The 22,136-nt window shown below is 40.3% G+C and overlaps 1 protein-coding gene across 4 annotated transcripts in view; it reads right to left on the minus strand.

Annotated features, from left to right (window-relative positions):
* The window catches only part of LOC136864388 (armadillo repeat-containing protein 10), a 194,326-nt gene that overhangs the window by 143,831 nt on the left and 28,359 nt on the right, over nt 1-22,136 (minus strand). For all 4 annotated transcript variants that reach the window (XM_067141321.2, XM_067141322.2, XM_067141323.2 and 1 more), the window contains exon 2: nt 20,222-20,463. In XM_067141321.2, coding sequence (XP_066997422.1) covers nt 20,222-20,463 — 242 coding nt within the window. The remainder of the gene's footprint in view (nt 1-20,221; nt 20,464-22,136) is intronic.

The following is a 22,136-nucleotide window of genomic DNA, read 5'->3' on the forward strand; positions in this document are numbered from 1 at the left end:
GCCACCAAAGGTTCTCTACGATAGTGCTCATGAGCACGACAACGTTCTTTTATAACTTCTGCAATCGTTCCCCCAAGGAATGAGTTTATGCCGAGGTGTCCCAGAAAAAGATGGAATGGATTCCTCAGCATCAAGTACAACTTCTATGATATAAGTTATATCATTGTCTATGCTCCGGCTATTCGCGTTGTTAAAGACAGCTAATGATGTTAACTTTGGCTGATCAGCATGTTTAGGAATTCATTGGGGAGGAGCCCCAATGAATTTCTGTTTCAATAAAGTAAGAATAATAGGGAAATGACCACTGTCACAGAGGTCGTCATGTAACTCCCACTGAAGCAGGGGATAGAGCGCACAGCTGAACAAACTAATGACAATGCGGAATAGGGTATCGTGTGCTACGCTGAAATGAACTAGTTCCCCTGTATTCAAAATGCATAAATCCACCTCTCCTGTTAATTGTTCCAACTCCCTTTCTCTGGGGCAAAGCATTTCAGAGCCCCATAATGGGTGATGGGCGTTGTGAAAATAGGTTTTTACCTTTAAAGGTGGTAAGGAATGGTAAAGATCCACTACATTATAACAGAGAAGTAAACAGTCTAAGAAGGAGGTGCAGGCTGGAAAGAAATAGAGTTAGAAATGGCTGTGGAGGTAAGGATAAATTGAAGGAACTTAGTAGGAAATTGAATCTAGCAAAATAAGTCAGCTAAGGATAACATGTTAGCAAGCACAATTGGCGGTCATACAAATTTTAGTGAAAAATGGAAGAGTATGTATAGGTACTTTAAGGCAGAAACAGGCTCCAAGAAGGACATTCCAGGAATCATTAATGAACATGAGGAGCGTGTATGCGAGGATCTTATAAAGGCAGAAATATTCACTCAACAGTATGTAAAGATTGTTGGTTACAAGGATAATGTCCACATAGAGGAGGTGACTGATTCTAAAGAAGTATTAAAATTTACCTATGACAACGATAACATTTACAGTACGATACAAAAGTTGAAAACTAGAAAGGCAGCTGGAATTGATAAGGTTTCTGGGGATATAATAAAGACAATGGGTTGGGATATTGTACCATATCTGAAGTACTTATTTGATTGTTGTTTGCATGAGGGAGTTATGCCAAATGAATGGAGAGTTGCTATAGTAGCCCCTGTATATAAAGGAAAGGGTGATAGACATAAAGCTGAAAATTACAGGTCAGTCAGTTTGACATGCATTGCATGTAAGCTTTGGGAAAGCATTCTTTCTGATTATATTAGACATGTTTGCAAAATTAATAACTGGTTTGATAGAAGGCAGTTTGGGTTTAGGACAGGTTATTACACTGAAGCTCAACTTGTAGGATTCCAGCAAGATATAGCAGATATCCTGAATTCAGGAGGTCAAATGGACTGCATCGTGACTGACCTATCTAAGGTATCTGGTAGGGTAGATCATGGGAGACTACTGGCAAAAATGAGTGCAATTGGAATTGACAAAATAGTGACTGAATGGGTTGCTGTGTTTCTAGAAAACAGAACTCAGAGAATTCCACGGTATGCACTAGCCATATGTCTTGGTAGGTGTCCCATTTACCAACTGATGAGCCCAACTTAGCAAACTGGGGCACAACGCTGGCAACCAGGAATGAGTTAGCTGGAAAATTTATAATTTCCAATAACGGTCCAACTATATTGGTATTATAATTTTACTCATTCGGAACAAATATTTCCGGTTCCCTATGGGAATCAACACCTTTATCATAAGTGGTATGTTCCGAGCTGTCAGTAGAGAGACGGCATGGAATGACATCAGTAGACGAATAAGTTTGAGTGGTGTCTTTAAAAGTAGAAAAGATAACAATATGAAGATAAAGTTGGAATTCAAGAGGACAAATTGGGGCAAGTATTCGTTTATAGGAAGGGGAGTTAAGAGACTGGAATAATTTACCAAGGGAGATGTTCAATAAATTTACAATTTCTTTGAAATCATTTAAGAAAAGGCTAGGAAGACAACAGATAGGGAATCTGCCACCTGGGCGACTGCCTTAAATGCAGATCAGTAGTGATTGACTGAAAATCACCCGATAAGTAGAGAAGAGGTGGGAGCTGATCTGCAAGATCAATTACATCATTGATAATAAGGGGCTGGCCAGGAGAGAAATAAACATTGCAATCGGAAGTTATCAGAGGCAATGAAGCACATACCGCTACTGCCTCCAGCTGGGTTTTTAATGGAACTGCATCACTGTATATGTCAGAACGATAGGAAATACCAATACCACCAGAAACTCGGTTGGCATAATCCCATTCCGTCGAGCATAGTCTAAAATATTTCAAGACCGAATGATGACCTCGTGTGAGATTAATTTCTTGAATACAGACTACACTCGCCACGAACTGACTTATTAGCTGGCGCAGCGCAGTAACATGCTTGTCATAACCATTACAATTCCACTCTAACAGTGACATAGTGTGGACTTTTTTAAAGGAGTTTCAGATTATAAACTGCAAGATGCATTTTAACCTACACTAACGTCTCCATCCGCAGATGGAGATAGATGCTTGACGTACATAACCTCGTCACTGGACGAGGTGATGTATTCCTTGAGCTTCTTGTACGCTTTTCGGGAGCAGGGCTCACTCCTATGAGGGAGGACACATGTTTCCCAACAGGTGGATTTGCTGGCTCTGACACAGACCCTCCAGATGGAGGGCACGTTTCCCCATTTGCAGAAGGATTGGGGGAGTGCCTGGAAATGGCATCTTTCTTCTGCACATTCTTTTCTTAATAAAAAAAATATACAATTTTATTTGTAACCCCCTATTCAACACAATATACTTGTTACAATTAGGGTATAATCATTACACCATATTAATTATGGGACATATTTTGCTCGACATAGCGAGCATCATCAGCCATTAGTACTCAAATATTAGGTCAGGGCCCTTTTTTACAACTTATTGTAACCAATGATCATTCTTTCATTGCAACATAGCTAACTTTAGATATGAAGAGGCTGTCTTAGGTTCATATGAGTTTCTTTTCCAGGTAGTTTATAAATTTATTACTCAAAATTAGTTTTGGCAGACTGAAGAACCTAACAGTTAGCAACAATATGTTGTTACCTTGACTTTTTCCCGTAACACTGACAACTTGAAGGAGACAATGAATGCACCGGTAGCAAAGTCTTCATCATTGACATTGAGCGTTAATGCGCCGGACATGTGTCATGCCACAGTACTTCATGGCTTCCACCAACTCATCATCAGTGATCAAGATCGCGGTGGAAGATGACGTCCCGAACCCGATTCAGGTTTTGAGCCCTTCCACTCTGACGTAGATTTCACCAAAGTGCCCCACTGATCAGCCTGTAATGCAGTGCGCATCTTCAATAACAAGCTACCATGGCACTTTTTTTTTTTAAAGTCTTGAAGTTCGCTGTAGACACTTTCCCATTGGTATTGATAGCAATCAGGAACCTGGGGAAGCTGGATCCCATGCTTTCACACTGCACTTGTTCCCAGGGGGTTGACCCTCTGAGGGAATAAAAAATTAAGACAAGGATGGAAGACCACCCTGGACAGGCTTGGAACATTAATTTCTGGCCATGACCAAAGATATCCTCCCTGAATGCCACCCACTCTGATCAGGGGTGTCTAGCCAAACCAAGCAGCCAAGGCAATACCCACTTGATCGTAGCAGATATTGCCCAGGGTCCGATGTTGGATGATGCCTAATATGAACTGAGTGAGGCAATGAACATCAGAGCCCCCTTCCTCATATCATCCATAGTAGCATGTACCCCATAGCGTGTACAGAGTATTAAGTATACATAAAAAAATAAATATATTGTTCTGGCATTTGGCTGTGCAGGGACCTGCATTGTCACCTGGATACTACTGTTGAGTAGGCCTAAATGGTGCTCCCATCTGACAGGTTGGGGATTCTGTCTGGGCTTTCGAGCGTAGTCTCACATATAGGAGGCCCCTCCCCAAGCAGGACGCACATCAAATTTTAATTTGGTCTACAACCAACCCTCGAAACAAAGATAGAAATAAATGGGGGACCAATGGCCAGATGACCCTTTTAATAGACTTCTAAGACAGGCAGGGATTACCTGAGGATGTATTCAGCCTCTCCCATCCACAGGGGGTACAATTCATGGTACCAAAGCCACAATGGTATATTTCTGTCCCTAGATTGCCCCTTTCAGATGCCTCTTACAACAGGCAGATACTGTGGATGTATTCTTTGTATGCATCTCCCACCCACAGGGGGTTACTGAAAATGAGAGTTCTATTATGCTGAGGGCATGTAAGAAGAAACTTTACACTATGCTCTACTCAAAGGTTAAGTAGAGTAGTGGTCTTGAAATATGATGCAAAAGCAAAAGCTTAAACATTTTTCATATTCAAAATAAATCTCACTATTTGGGAAGACTAACATATAAACAGTCCACATTTAAGCCCAGTGGAACATTTGTGGATTGCACTGCACTAACAGTATACTGTATATATTAAGCAGGAATTGAACTCCTTTATGGTGGTTGAGATTTCAGGACTTTCATAAAGATTCATGCAACATGCAGAAAATCTCTCCACAAACAATGTGGATGTATAATATACTTGTACTAATACTTTAAAACATGTGCTATATATTATGAAGTGTGTTGAGGGAAACGTGGTACAATATCAGGATGAATAAATGTGCACAAAATACACCACACAAAATGAAAATATGGTTGATGTGTCTTGACCTGTGAACTACAGAATGGTTATATGAACTGGCTGGGCCAAAAGACACAACTGAATATTACTGTTGATGATGTAATGTATTTCCTTTGCAAGCAAGGTGGAAAATAATTCTGGTTACCAATACAGGTCAGTCAATCCCACATGCCATGTTATGTTGGATTGTGTTTCTGATGTGCTTGTTTTTACACCATGTGTTTCGAAGGTGAATGCTGTTAAGGAGTGTGTTATAAACAAAGGCAGATACAAACGACTGAGGCATATGTCGTCTAACAATTTTTTGTTACTTTAATAAATCAGCTCCAAATGCAACTAACCTACAGAAACCAGAGAGGAAAACCTTTCCAACTGGTTCTGTGTTGGGTACAAAAACACAGTGAAAGACAACAAAACTATGTATTGATGAAGTCAGTGATCACTTACATGCATATCTGCTCATTCATCCAAGAGGTCAACAAAGAGGTTTTTGCTGGGAATGTAGATTCAAAGAATCACCCTGTGCTGCTTTATGATAATAGAAAATTACAATAAATTCTGTCCTGGTGAGGTAAATGAATTAAGTGATAACAGAATGGATGTGTGACCTGACATTAAGATATCTTGTTCAGCTCAAAAAAATAATCTACAATTGATTACCATTTTTTCCCCACAATAATATCGAAATATTTGTCATTCTGGTCCTCAAATTTTAGCCCAATAGGATTGCTTATTAGACAAGTCTCACATACTTGGTAGTTGATAAATATTCTCTAATATTTAGAAGATAGTAAGGCATACATGACCGAGTGCCGGCCTCGCGGTGTGGGGATAGCGTGCCTGTCTCTTACCAGGAGGTCCCAGGTTCGATTCCCAGCCAGGTCAGGGAATTTTACCTGGATCCGAGGGCTGGTTCAAGGTCCACTCAGCCTATGTGATTATAATTGAGGAGCTATCTGACGGTGAGATGGCGGCCCTGGTCTAGAAAGACAAGAATACCGGCCAAGAGGATTCGTCGTGCTGACCACACGGCACCTCCCAATCTGCAGGCCTTCAGGCTGAGCAGAGGTCGCTTGGTAGGCCATGGTCATTCGGGGCTGTTGTGCCATGGGTTTGGTTTTTATACCAGACTGAGAGAATAGTGGAAGTCAATATCAAGTGTATTCAGAAAGCTAAGAAGACACTTAACGATGGTCATTTTGAAGGGTCTCATATAGTGACAACATGCAAGTGGGTTACCTCCAAAGATGTTATAAATATTAGACAAAATGCTTCAACAGTATAGGTATCAGATATAGTAAAATTAAGGTAAATTTCAAACGCACGGGCACAAGTATGGTTCTCTTTTTCTTGCAGACTTGCCAGAGGACCTCACAGAATAGCAACAGAGAGAAATGACACACTACATGTATGACAGCTGTGTATCCTTAAGCCACATCCACTGACATTTGGGAAATCTGGCGCTTCATGATAAACTACAACAGTTCATAATCTACTGCATGAATGGAGGATACAATCCAATGTCACTCATCCTCTTCAACATCAACATTTAAGGCTGACCTTGTGTTGGAATACTCCAAATGGGAGGAATGTATTTCTGATTTTGTCTCTGCTGAAACTCTATTGCTGAAAGACATACTGGAGAGAGGGAGAGCCAGACTTCAATGTTAACCCTTTCTGCTTGTGTCAATTCCCCCCCCCCCCCTCTCTCTCTCTCTCTCTCACACCCCTTCCACACCTCAACCAATCAAAAGCAAGCCACACCTTCCCCCCCCCCCCATCTCCCAACCAACAATAACACACACACACACACACACACACACACACACACACACTTGAACAGATTGCAACCCACTCTTCAAATGGCTGGTCAGCACGAGCAGATACGGAGTGAGTAAATGAATAAAAACAACATTTCATTTTAACTCGAACTCACAACAGTTTCTCATTCTGTCTTCCTCTTTTTCCTCAGACACCTTCAATGCATGTTTCCATAAGCCAAGGCCATACCATCACCATACTACAACAACAGCGACGACAGTTACAACTACAATAGCAAGTATTCCATATCAAAGGATGTTCCTCCAGCTCTTCAACCAGCTTAATTCTACTAATAAGTTCATTCCATCCATCATAAAACACTGCAAGCTCATGTAAACTAAAACCAGCAAGTATCTTGATTCAGGACTGACAATTAAGTTCCATGTTCAACTAACACACGGTAACAATTTTAATATAGACCCAAGATCTCTCTTAAATACTAAGCATTTCAGACCAGTGTTAACTTCAGCTGTTCACCAAATGTTTCATGTGATGCGTGATTGTAATAGTAAACAAGTCTTTTTTTTACTTTTTTTTTTTTTTTAAAGGTTCACATATTCTGGTTGATTGTGACAAGACTGCTCGACAAGTCTATGCCAAGTTGTGTGAACATACAACAATATTTTACTCAGATCTAAGAATATTAAAGTGCCAAGTGTTTCGCATTGGTGTATAAACTTTCAATAAATTAATTTCAACTGCGTTAAGCATTAGTTTCCAGTAGACAGAAGCAGGACCAGCAGTTCTGTTCTGTGTTCCAGGAACACATGACAATTTTTGAAACCAAAAACCAGAACTTTATATACCAAGTAATTTATCTTTAACATTCAATGTATATTTATTTCACTCGTTTAGTCAGGGGAAGCAGGACAGTCAAACCCATAAACGTTCTTGTAACGCCAATATTTCATATGGTTATAAGTGTTTTCATTTGAACGAGTGTGTTATAAAACAATACAAGTGTTCCCAATGTTCCGTGTACATGAACGTGCGACAGTTTAGACTAGATCTATGTCTTTATACATTTTGCTTCATTGTGTGTATTTCATCCATCTTTTTCAGACAGAAACAGGACTGTCAAATCCAAGAATGCTCTTAGAGAGCCAAGTTTTCCCCACCATTATAAGTGTCCTTATTGTGTTTTGTATATATTTTCAATCCAGTACATGTAATTCCAGTGTTCCGTGTTCTATGAACACAAGACTGCTAGAGCCAGAACTGGAAACTTTCTAAGCTCCAAGTTCTCCTTGCCAAGTGTATGTTACATTTCTAGGTAATATCTATCAACTCAGACTCTGTTTCTAACGATTTAAAGATAAGAGGTATAGAACTAAATGTGGCCACAGCACTAGTTGCAAATCTAGGATTGTGGCGACGTTTAGTAAATTCTCAGAGGCTTGCAGACTGAACGCTGAAAGGCATAACAGTCTATAATGATAATGTATGTATGTATCATTAAGGTATGAAGGCTTTCACGGCCGGTGTCAATATAATAAAATTCTTCCGGGCTGTTATGCCGTGGTCCACTCCTCTCGCTTCTCCCAGACGTTTTGACTACTGCTGCGGTAGTCATCTTCTGTGGCGTCGTGTAGATACGCTCTCCTGTATCCCGCTAGTCGAAACGTCTGGGAGAAGCGAGAGGAGTGGACCACGGCATAACAGACCGGAAGAATTTTATTATATGTATGTATCTATCAACTCAATGATGTATTTCCCAGCAACCACCTAAAGGTGCATGGATTTTTCATTATGATGATTGTTATCAGTTTCCCCTTAATTTAATTTTCACCAAGAACTGATGACGACTCCATGGAGTCGAAACCTGTCTTCTTATAATTGAATAAATTGATGTAATGTGTTGAATGGTGGAACATCCCTCAAACTCTACATTATTGTTGACCTGAGGTCGAAAGCCGTCACTTAGCGTTATAGCTCGTGTGTCGACCCTGAGTCGACACAATGTTTCGCCACTCATTGCTACGTTACCTGGCAAGCCAGGACTTTTGTACTTCTTTTCGTAAGTGCTGGTCCTTTCCGGAAACCAAAATAAACAAAATGGGAGTGTTTTAGTTTCTCTTTGCTCGGCAAAATTGCTCCGTTTCCTTGACTATGGAAAGCAGTCGCGTTAAGCAACATGGCGGCGCACAGTCTGACCGAAGCCGAGATTCTTTAGTCTATCTCGGCTGATTTTATTGATAGTGGCCATGAAAGTGATGAAAATTTTGAATCTGGCAATGAAAGTGATATATCTATTAGTGATTCAAGTGATCATATCAATATCAGCGTCGCAAGAAATCATAGAGGAGGCGGTAGTATTATGACTCGTCCCAGTTCCAGTCATACAGTGCTGACTTCAAATACACCTTGGAGATTGTGGAGAACTGGTGATGCAGGATTACCCAAATTTCCTTACAGGTTAGTCAATAGACCTAAAATAGAACTAGAGTACTGGCAGTTATTTTTTACTGATCAGTTGCTAACCTCTATTGTCCAAGAGATGAACAAATTTGCCAAAATGAAAATACAGCAAAATACTCCACTTCAGAAGAGATCTATCTGGTTTTCTTGGAAAGCTGTGACTTTAGAAGAGCTGAAGGCATGTATTGGTGTAATTATCAACATGGGGATGAACAGTAAGGCAGAAATGCAGGATTATTTTAGTGAAGACTGGATGGATAAGCAGGTGTTCTACAAAGATGTGTTCTCTAGAGACAAATTTCTACAGATATTCTGGAATCTTTCTTCCCCTGATGCTGATAGGGCAGGTCCACAATCTAGAGGTTCGAAGGTCAGAAATATAGTGTCGTACCTGGACATGAAATTCAGGGAACACTTCATTCCAGGAAAGAATCTGAGTGTTGGTGAAAGCATTGTAGGTTTCAAGGGTCGTGTCGTGTTCAAGTGTTACAATAGGCAGAAACCAACAAAGTGGGGACTCCGTATTTATGTACTGTCAGACTCGAGTACTGGATACATATGTACTATTGAACCATATTATGGTTGAATAACCACAAAATCACTTGTTAGGCAAGATTTACCCTTCACTTGCAGGATAGTTATTCATTTGGTTACAAAAGTTTTGCAAGCCACCAACAAAACTGGGTTTCATGTCTTTACGGACCAGTTCTATATCAGTTATGACCATGCAGCTGAGCTAATGAAACTAAAGGTCCATATTACAGGCACTGTAATGGTAAATAGGAGAGGTCTGGCATTACAAGTGAGAAAAGACGCAACAAAGAGAATGAAATAACATGACATTATTGCACTCCGAACAGATAACACTTCTTGCTTGGTTTGGAAGGACAAGCGAATTATTGCTATGCTGTCCACTTTCTATGACAATTCCACTCAGCCTGTACAAAGAATAAGACGTCAAGGTGCCGAGGAAATTGTAGAGAAACCTACTGTCGCATGTGCTTATAATCAATACATGAGGGGCGTTGATCTTTCTGACAACTATGCTAGCTCATACCGATTCACACGTAAATCAGTGAAGTGGTGGAGAAAAATGTTCTTCTGGCTCCTGGAGATCACAATAGTGAATGCCTTCCTACAGTATTCTTCAAAGAAGGTAACAATGGAATCACCCATCTGAAGTTCAGGAAAAACTTGGTAAGACAACTTGTAGGAAATGTGCAGAATACACAGAGCAGGAAAATGGGAAGACCTTCCTCGACAGATGAAGAAGTGAGGCTGAATGGCAAGCTACACCTGCTGTACCCCCATCCTGAAGGAAAAACTAAGGATTGCAAGGTTTGCAGTGACAGGAAAGTTGTTGGAGGGAGGAGAGAGACAGTCCACTTCTGTAAAACCTGTGAGAAGCAACCAGGGCTCCATCCAGGCATTTGCTTTGAACGCTTTCACACACTCAAGGCATACCGTTAAGAAAGTGAAAAACATTTTGTGCATTGTAAATACCATAAATTAATTTTGTAGTTCCTTCCTGTATATATTGTTACAACCAGTACTTAATACAAGGTTTTAAAATATGAAGAATGCCGACAGAAATAAATACGAGTGGGGAGAAATCAGTACTTTCAAATAATTCAAGTGGAAAGGGTTAAATGACTCATCACATCAGTTTTTCAAAATCAAAGCAAGCTTGTAATTTTACTTGAGTGTTGATATCGTAATCATAGCCAAGAGAATGTGGAAACCGTACCCCAGGAATAAGACTTTTGATTTCCAAAATCTCATGAGCATTAGCCAGAACTACAAACGCAGCCCCCTTGGTGAGATGCCAGCAACAAAATCACTTGGGTATCAAGTCCCCCGATCAGCTTGTCATTATGAATATGATCAGGGATCTAACTGGTTATAGTATGTAGTCCCAATTGGTGATTCTTGATGGTACTGGTATTACAATTGCACTGACAGTATACTGCTTTAGTGATCAAATCTAGAGCCTCAACCTTCTACGTATTGCCTTGAAGATGGGATATTTGAATATAAAGCTACCTTCACATGACATATCTTGCAGAATGCTGTCAACGAATTTTGCAACACACCATACCATAATCTCTTATTGCACACAAGCCATGATTAACTAAATCTTATAATGTACCCTATATGTCTGTACCTTATGATCTGTATTGATAAATTCACAATTATAAGAACTGAAGGAAGGTCAACCTATTCAATACAAGTTAATATTTGATGAGAGTTATATTAACATTAAATCCATCATGGGACCAGTATCGACCCTTTAAGGGTCATCCTCAGCCACGACAACTTCCTTCATTTCTTATAATTGTGAGTCTCTAGTGAACTCTGATTTAATGCTCTACACTACAAAGGTGGGCAACATTATAGACTGTGCGAGTGTGGCACCATATTGTCACAGGAACTGCTGCAAGACTCTAAACAACTCAGACTTGCTGGTAAAGATATACACATTTTATTCAATGCATGTAGTAAAAAGGCAATTGGCCTGTAACATCTCTCCAAATGATGCAACCTAGGGATCATAAGAGAAACCTCCCTCTAAGGACTCTCCCTTTAGGAATATTATCAAATATGCAGATTGATAATCCTGCAGATAGATCATTTAATGGGAGTCATAAACTAGTCATGCCATGTTCAGTTACCACTTGACAAAAATATGACTATTTCCTACATTAAACCTGATAACTCCTTAAATATGCCTTTGCTGGTAGGACCTAGTGTTTACTGTGCACTATGTCTTCTGGTATAGGCTAGAGCAATTTTGTTACTTTCATTGATCTGTCTCTGTCTTACCCTTGGCTTTGACAATATGAAAGTGACTGAGGTATGAGTGATGCTAGTAATGCCATTCCTTCTGCAGCCAGTCCCTGCTATGAATGGTGTGAAAATGTTACTCATAGGGTCGGTTGTTGCATGCATTTCAGTGGGCTTGGCAGACTGATATGTAATAGCAACTTCTGGCTCGGTGAGGAAATCAACGGGAAACTACCTCACTCCTCATTTCCCTAGTACGCCTCTTCAGTGAGGCCTAGGCCATCTATGACAGCTGATGGCAGAGCTGTTGAGGATCCAACCAGCCTTAGGGCTGAAGACTGAACATACATACACAACTCCTTAAATATGACCTCAATTGTTCTTTTCCTCCTTTTGAATTGAAACACAATATTACAGAAGATGGACTAAGATGAAACCTCTTAGTGCATTCAAAGTAATTTGGCAGACTTATGAAAATATATATAATTTTTACATTTTAATGACCTATTTATATCATTATATTAAGCCTAAATTTTGTCTCACTTCCATTATTTGAGTTCGTCCTCCATAGAATTCATATTTGAACAACTGTGCAAAACTTCATTTAGATCAAACAAATGGTTCTTTTGATATGTTTCTTGCTTGAAAAAATTAAGTTTTCAGGAAAAAGTTGTAACACTAAGTTCGACCCACAGTACACCTTAGAAGACTCCACTGGTATGTATTATACACTCTGTCTGGATGTTCTTGGATTTTTCTTCAAGTCTGAGCCTTTGCCTAGACCTTCCAGCCTCCGAAGTTGAGTTTCTCACTTTTTTTTCATCTGAATCTCCCCTTCCCTGGTCGAACTTGCACAAAGCTTCCACAGTATTCTTCCCAACTTTGATTCCCAATGCGTTCATAACTTGTAGGCTACTGCTAACTCAATCATCAAAACTGGCCACTGCAATGTAAGTTGCTATTTTAACTATTTTATTACCACTGCATGTTTTAGGACACATGGACCAAAATTGACAGTTTAATGACTCATTCGCATTTTGGTTTCTTCCTTTAGGACATCATCTCTGCGACTCTGCTTTGCTAAGATGTTTAAAAACAGGCTGTATGGTGTCCATTACAGGTTTGAGAATGGGATGTGGATGCTTGTAAGTACTAACTGTCCCCTCTGAAGCAGCTTGTTGATAGCAACACCAAGATTTTGAGCCCTTGGGACAAAAGGTGACCTAACACCTGGCCCAAGTTTCCTCGCTGATGCAGGATATTGTTTACCTCAGTAATAACATTGCCATTATCACCTCTCTCTTGATTGGCAATGTGATTTCCAGCAAATTTTCTCTTTCTCCATCATACTAAATTCCCTTTCTTAGGCATTATAATGGCATTCCTTCTGAATTACTGACTGCCTTAGGAGAAAGCAGCATGGCAAGGTTATTCCATTTAGTGTGTAAGATGTATGAGACAGGAGAAGTCCCATCCAATTTTCGGCAGAATGTTGTTATACCTATTCCCAAGAAAGCCGGTGCTGACTGGTGTGAAAACTATCGCACCATTAGTTTAGTATCACATGCCTGCAAAATTTTAACATGTATTATTTACAGAAGAATATAAAAACAAGTTGAAGCTGAGTTGGGAGAAGATCAATTTGGCTTCAGAAGAAATGTAGGAACACGAGAAGCAATCCTGACTTTACGGCTGATCTTAGAGGATCGATTCAAGGAGGACAAGCCCACGTACATGGCATTCGTAGATCTAGAAAAGGCATTCGACAATGTTCATTGGACCAAGCTATTTACGATTCTGAAGGTGATTGGGATCAGATACCGAGAACAAAGAATTATCTACAATCTATAAAAATCAGTCTGCAGTGATAAGAACCGAGGGCTTTGAAAAAGCAGCAGCAATCCAGAAAGGAGTGAGGCAAGGCTGCAGTTCGTCCCCCCTCCTCTTCAATGTTTACATAGAACAGGCAGTAAAGGAAATCAAAGAGGAATTTGGAAAGGGAATCACAATCCAAGGAGAGGAAACCAAAAACCTTGAGATTTGCCGATGATATTGTTATTTTATCTCAGACTGCAGAGGACCTCGAGAAGCTGCTGAATGGTATGGACGAAGTCTTGGGTAAGGAGTACAAGATGAAAATAAATTAGTCCAAAACAAAAGTAATGGAGTGCAGTCGAACGAAGGCAGGTGATGCAGGAAATATTAGATTAGGAAATGAAGTCTAAAGGAAGTAGATGTTGTTACTTGGGTAGTAAAATGACTAATGATGGCAGAAGTAAGGAGGACATAAGATGCAGACTAGCACAAGCAAGGAAGAGCTTTCTTAAGAAAAGAAATTTGCACACTTCAAACATTGATATAGGAATTAGAAAGATGTTTTTAAAGACTTTCGTGTGGAGCGTGGCACTGTATGGAAGTGAAACATGGATGATAACAAGCTCAGAAAGAAGGAGAATAGAAGCTTTTGAAATGTGGTGTTACAGAAGAATACTGAAGGTGAGATGGACAGATCGAATCACGAATGAAGAGATACTGAATCGAATTGGTGAGAGGAGATCAATTTGGTTAAATTTGACAAGAAGAAGAGACAGAATGATAGGACACATCTTAAGACACCCAGGACTTGTGCAGATAGTTTTGAAGGAAGTGTAGGTGTTAAGAACAGTAGGGGTAGACCAAGATTTGAATATGACAAGCAGATTAGAGCAGATGTAGGGTGCAGTAGTTACGTAGAGATGAAAAGGTTAGCATAGGATAGGGTGGCATGGAGAGCTGCATCAAACCAGTCTATGGACTGATGACTCAAACAACAACAGGCATTATGATCACAATTCAAAACACAATGTAATAAAAAGTTTCAAGAGAAACTGCTACTACTGCCGAGTACACAACAGAAACCTTAGAAACAGAAGCTCAAAGTTGTCCACTCGCAAAGACAACTCACTAACCATGGATACAGGCAAGGCTTACGTGTATACTACCCCTGCAGCCAGTGTTATGAGAAACTGACAAAAAGAGAAACCATACACAACTGTCTACCGCTGTACATTTGCACCCATTGCCACATACCCAAGCCCATCACAATATGCAAGCTGTCACCAAAATGTAAATAACTAAAACCATGAGGAATTTTTACATAAGACTTTATATTTACATTTGGAATGCTACAAGATTTTGTTCAAGTTTAATTTATTTAAATGACATTTTTTAGCATGGTCTACTGTATGACACCCCCCCCCCCCCCCCCCCTTAAAACAATGAAATTCATCATTCTAGAAAATGTTGTTAAACTTCGATTTCAACAAGGAGCTATTAACCAAAGAAAAATGTTCCATCCCCTGGAGTAAAGGAAGATTTTATAAAAGGAAGGGCCATGAAAGGTTAAGATTAGGGTAGATGATCTCAAACTTGAAATGAAATACTGCAACACTGTTTGACTGAAATGAGCACAGAAAATATCTTCAGAATTTGAGAGAAGTTGTAGGATGTAAAATCTTGCTAACATACCACCTTATAAGGCCATGCAGCTGTGAGCTTGCATCCGGGCGATAGTGGGTTTGAACCCCACTGTCGGCAGCCCTGAAGATGGTTTTCCATGGTTTCCCATTTTCACACCAGGTGAATGGTGGGGCTGTACCTTACTTAAGGCCAGGGCTGCTTCCTTCCTATTCCATCGTTGCCATAAGATCTATCTGTGTCGGTGCGACGTAAAGCAAATTATAACCGAGTTCGACAGACTGAAGGACCTCTCAGTTATAAATTAACTAAGTTTAAAAACTAAAGATAAATGGCTTCCATTATAACAAAACATTATCTGAAGGTTGTAAGTTCAATCCTCACCTGAGGCATAGTTTTTTGTTGTTTCTTTTTACTGAAATTTGCTTTCAATATATGACCTATTGAAGGAAAATTTCTGACCGTGATCTGAAAAATACCTGTGTACCATTGCTGGTAATATGAATTTCCTAAAACTCTAGATGTAGGCCTACTTAGAGTTTTGCAAAGACGTTTGGTAACTTGTCTAGAAATAGATCAAATTGGAACAAAGAAATACAAGTACCCTACCAGATTTTCACCACCACCACCACCACTACTACTACTACTACTACTACTACTACTACTACTACTTTAGCAGCATAAAAATATGATGCATGGTGAGTTTAAGATCATTACTGCTCCACATTATGCATTTTTAGCACTACCACATCTCTTCATCAAAACAGTTTTTAATATAATTATAGAAACTATTTTAAGTGAAGCCTCCGTGGCTCAGGCGGCAGCGCACCGGCCTCTCACTGCTGGATACCGTGGTTCAAATCCCGGTCACTCCAAGTGAGATTTGTGCTGGACAAAGTGGAGGCAGGACAGGTTTTTCTCCGGGTATTCTGGTTTTCCCTGTCATATTTCATTCCAGCAACACTCTCCATTAACATTTCATTTCATCTATCAGTCATTTATCATTGCCCCAGAGGAGTGCGACAGGCTTCGGCAGCCGGAACATTTCCTATCGTCGCCGTTAGATGGGGCTTCATTCATTCCATTCTTGACCCGGTCGAATGACTGGAAACAGGCTGTGGATTTTCATAGAAACTATTTTAAAGGAATACAAAACGACATGTGTCAAGCACAATAAATGTCAAAGTATGCTTTATTATTACCTGTACATCATACACTTTCTTCTGCGTGCTAACCATAACTTTTCCATAAAGATAACATGAAATGCTGTCCTAACAACAGGACACTACATGATTGGACTCAACAGTATTTCCTCCACACTCTATAAGTTTTGATTCTTCTTCAAAGATTTCAATATACCATTAAAGCAAAGTCATCCCCATACAGGCCAGGAAGGCCCTTTGAGGAGTGGAAGGTAAAGACTCCCACTATCCATAACCTCGGCACTTGATGGGGTAGAGTGGTTACTTCTACGCCCGGCTGCCTTTGCCCCCAGGAATTAACCTGGTACTCATTTTTGGTGGAGGCTGAATGAATCTCAGGGCCATGTGCACCTGCGGAAGTGGAAATCTTGTTTCTTAAAGTTTACAACTTACTGAAGGAGATTCAAAACCACGTCCTTCCGGGCGAACCGAGCATGCCTTTACCACCCTGGCCAGGCAGCCCCCTCAAAATAGCAGGCAGTTTCATTTTCAACCCATTTGAGATGAACAATGTTTCAGTATACACTTTTTACTATGTATTGTCCCCTATCAATGAGTTATTTAGAGCTGTATAGCAACAGCGTAACATCAGCATTCGCACATCTAGTGGCAAGTATGTTCATAATACCACCCAAAGTGTAAATGATCATATGATAATCATGTTGTCTTCGTAGGTTCATGTTCTCCTTCAACAAACATAAGTACTGAAGTAAACAATAGAAAAGAAGAAGAGTTTCTTGAGGAAACAATAAAAAGTGACAAATGAATTGTTTTTCTATGATGAATCAACTTTCCCTATTCATGCTGACAGAGACCCAATGTAAAATATGGGAACTGTATATATCTTTCATTTTCCTTAACTAGCAAGACATAATTCCTATGGAATTAATTAAAAGTACTATCTGAAAAGAATGTAAAATATATAAATGCTCTAAAGACGTCATCCAACTCTTGGGATGCATACAATGTAGTTGCCTCAACAAGTGGTGGTGGTGGTGATGATTGTTTAAAGGGGCCTAACATTTAGGTCATTGGCCCCTAATGGTACGAAATGTAATGCCAAATTAAAAGTTCGAAATCAACCACTGACTAAAATAAAAAATGTCACGAAGAATGAATGGAGGGATATGAACTTAAAACAATCCAGTGGATCCGACCCAAAAACTAACATAAAAATAGTATTATTGACCAAGGGACCACATCTAATGTACAATCCTGAATCGAGGAGGCTTGTTGGTTAAAAGGATCCAAAATCCAGGTCAGCGGCCCTCATACTAGTACTTATCGCTAAGAAAGTAGAACCATGATATTTGTCATGTTGGGGTACTAATCAAAAGTAGCGTAGACTCACGGTATTCCACACATGATGGTACAACTCACAAGTATTGTACGTCGCACAGGTAACGCAGACTATGGTGTTTCTCACATAATGGCGCCACTCATAGGCAACGCAAACCCATGGTGTTCCTCACCTACATGTACTAACCACGGACGCCAGTATTCCCGTGGTGTTCCTCATATAGTGGGTACTAATCACAGGCAACGCAAGCCCACGGTGTCATTCATATAGTGGTACTAATCACAGGCAACACCCAGACCCGTGGTGTTTCTCACAATGATACTATTCATGGATATTGGAAACCCACAGTGAACCACTCTCTGCTACTACTAACCACAAACCTCTGGTGTACCTAATATAGTGGTACAACTCGCAAGTAAAGGCGACCCTTGGTGTTCCCCGCGAGATGGTACTAACCAAAAGTAGTTTCATGGTTCTAATACAATCATCCCTTGGTCACCCCTTTTAGTCACCTCTCACGACAGCCAGGGAGTAGACAGAGAGATAAAGAAGAAAAAGAAGGGATCGATGATGATGATGATTGTTGTTTAAAGAGGCCTAACATCGAGGTCATCGGCCCCTAATGGTACGAAATAACTTTTTTTTGCTTGTTGTTTAAAGGGGCCTAACATCGAGGTCATCGGCCCCCTAATGGTACGAAATGAAATAACAAAAAATTCAAATTCATCCACTGACCAAAATAAAATAAAAAATGTCATGAAGAATGAATGAATGGACATGAACCCTACAAAAAAAAAACAAAAAAACAAAAAAAAAAAACAAACAAACAAACAAACAAACAAACAAACAAACAAAAACAGTGGATCAGACTCAAAAAGAAGGTAGTTAATTAGAGTATTACTGACCAAGGGACCATTTATAAAGCACAATGATGCTTGATGTCTGAAGGGGTGCTAAATTCACGTCTAAGGCCCCACAGAATGGTACATGTCGCGAGTAAAGTAGAACCATGGTATTTGTCATTTTGGGGTACTAATCAAAAGTAGCGAAGACTCATGGTGGTCCACACAAGATGGTACTACACACAAGTATTGCAATTCGTACAGGGAACGCAGACCTATGGTATTTCTCACACAATGGCGCCACTCATAGCCAACGCAAACCGGTAAGGTTCCTCACCTAGGTGTACTAGTCACGGGCGCCAGTATTCCCGTGGTGTTCCTAACATAGTGGGTACCAATCACAGGCAACGCTGACCCACGGTGCCGCTCATATAGTGGTACAACAAACAGGCTACGCCCAGACCCGCGGTGTTGCCCACATGGGTACAACGCACTGGTACTGGAATCCACCAGGCCAGGCTTTTTACTGCAACTAATCACAAACCTACTTCGTACCAATTTAATGATACTACTCGCAAGTATATGCAACCCATGGTGTTCCCGGCACGATGGTATGAATCAAGAGTAGTTTCATGGTTCTAATTCAATCATCCCTTGGTCGCCCCTTGCAGTCGCCTCTTACGACAGGCATGGGATACCGCGGGTGTATTCTACATGTGCGTCCCCCACCCGCAGGGGGTAGTGTGTTTGGTCCGAGAGAGGCATTTTATTTCCCTCAAGTCCGCCGGCAAGCCGGTTAGGACACCCCTATCCGCCACCTGGGACGCGCCACGTGGGAGTATCACCTCTCCCCTTGCTACGCCTGCGTAGCAGGTTCGTGGAAAGAAGGGATCAGTCACTTCGAAAAATGAAGTAATGGATGAAGAAAGGCAAGGGCCACGAAGGGCATGAAAATGAAAAACTCTCTAGGCCTCGAATGCTCTAATACCGTCGGGGTCAGAAAAGAACAAGAGTTGACCAAGGGAGGTTGGACAGGATAGACGAAAGTGAGGAGCCGGGCACACGTAAGTGGAAGCATTGCCAGGACTCAGCTAAGGGCCCTGTGGTCACCAACCCACACTCCCAAGTTGAGAGCCCCTTGAGTCCCTTTAGTCGCCTCTTACGACAGGCAGGGGATACCGTGAGTGTATTCTTCATTTGCGTCCCCCACCCACAGGGGGTCTCAGCAAGTGATTCTTCTTTTCTACATGTATGTATGTGCGAATTAATAAATGAATGAATGAAATCTGCATGTGAACATACATTTCTATGAACAATTTTCAAGCTATAAAGTGCATCAATAAGGAAAAAATGGCAAAACAATGTAATGGATATTTACCAAGAAAAATTATAGGAATTAAGAGTTACAGGGAAGTATTAAAACGCTGCAAAGCACGCTGCCAACCCCAAGAAAGCAAAGTATTTTGTATACCTTGAACACTATGCATGTGCTATGAAATTTTATTTGATAATTTAAGAATTTATCTCACCATATATCACTGCTTAAAGTTATTTTTAAAACATTCAAACTAGGTGAACGAATTCTAAAAGTAGCACAGGTGTGATATGTTCATACTAATGTCTGTCACCACGTTATTAAGAAAAAAAAAAACTGAAATCAATGGAAGAGCAAAGTGGTACTACCTGCAAACTACGTGGACCAGGAAGTGGGCTGTGCCGAGGAGAGGCCATGCTTCCTTGTATAGCCAGCATGGTATCTGTGAACATCCGGGCTCGTAAATTTAGTTCCCGGATACGCTCTTGCACAGTCAGGGGACGAAGAATCACCTTTCCTGACCCAGTTGTGTCCAAGTTACCCAGTAACACATCGGTTTGAGTAGTCTGCGAAAGGCGGCGGAAATACAAACGATGTTCATCTGGATAGCCTGTAAAGAAAATAACATTTAGAAAAATTAGAGAAAAATAAAAGATAATTTGTACCAAAAATGAAGAATGAATACGCTTTCACAATATACTGTATTTGTTAATAAAAATGTATTCTACGGAACGCTGGTAATTTTTCATGATACGTAAGTGCATACACATTCGCAGGTAGTTAACTTGCGAGAAGGTGCATTGGCTGTTTACAGGTCAGGGGTTGCTCGCAGAGATTTCTTCCAAGTCCATGAAGACTAAAATAAAGCAATTTATTTCATTTCAAGCATGACATTTATTTTGTGGTTAGCATGAAATAATGTTATTTCCTTCCACAACATTGTACAGAGGTGCTTTCATTTTCCTTAACTACAAAGACATAATTCCTATGGAATTAACTAAAAGTGTCTGGCTCCATGGCTAAATGATTAAGGTGTTGGCCTTTGGCCCAGGTTTGATTCCCGGTCGGGTCGGGGATTTTAATCTTTATTGGTTAATTCCAATGGCTCGGGACTGGATGTATATGCCGTCTTCAACATTAGAATTCATAACAGGTAGGGCTCCATCCTCACAGACATGCAGGTTGCCTATACAGCGTCAACTCAAGAGACCTGCACCAGGCGTCTTCGGAGGCCACATGACATTATTACATATTCCTGCATCAATAAGTACTACCTTTTCAATACATTATAATACACAATGTCCTCTATCCAAGAGTTTACAGAGTAATAACAGCAGACGTAGCTAATGTTGATAGGAAGTGCAGACTGCCTCACCACATACAAAGCGCATCCTCCCCACATGCGTTCTCTTCATCAACCAAAAAATTGATGGAATATCTTACAAAATATTAATGAATGAAATAAATGAAGCAATAACTAATCAATAATTATTCTTGTCTCACTTCATATCACAATACCAGTACATGTTTAAAGTGGTACATTTTCATTCAAGCACACCTAGCACATTAGAATGAATTTTTCTCACCTCTAACTTTGCTTGAGCAATGTTATTTATTACACTTCTGATTTTGATTACCAGGGCTTCAGAAATTTGCAAACTGTACACTTGACAACAGAATGTTAGCACTCTGAAAAATCGTAAGTCCAACAGATGATCCTAGGATACCCAAAATACGTCGAAGTTTAGTCCGCACTTGAGATGATGGAGTAGGTGATGTCATAGACGACACATCTCTCCCACAATGCTTTCTTATTTTGGTGAATAAGAACTTGCACCTTAGCGTGGAGTTTCTTAAATGTTACCAAGTTGGCCGCAATAGACTGCCTATGGTAACGTTTATGCGCAGGACGACGTTCTTTGATGGCTGCTGCAATTTGTTTGTTCCACCAAGGAATGAGTTTTTGGCGAGGAGTCCCTGAGAAGGAGGGAATGCACTCCTCAGCAGCAGCAAGGATAACTTGTGTTATGTAAGTTTTATCGCCATCTACAGTCTGCCTGGTCTCGTCGTTAAAGACGGATAGTGATGTGAACTTTGGCCAATCAGCATGTTTAAGAATCCATAGAGGAGGAGCCTTGACGGATTTTTGTTTCAACAAAATAATAATAATAATAATAATAGGATAATGGTTAGTCACACAGATCGTGTGTATTCCACCGAAACCAACATTTGGCTGCATAGACTTAAGTCTATGCGAGAGTATGTGGCGTAACATACACTAAA

The sequence above is a fragment of the Anabrus simplex genome, chromosome 2, assembly GCF_040414725.1.
Source record: "Anabrus simplex isolate iqAnaSimp1 chromosome 2, ASM4041472v1, whole genome shotgun sequence".
Taxonomy (NCBI): Eukaryota; Metazoa; Arthropoda; class Insecta; order Orthoptera; family Tettigoniidae; genus Anabrus; species Anabrus simplex.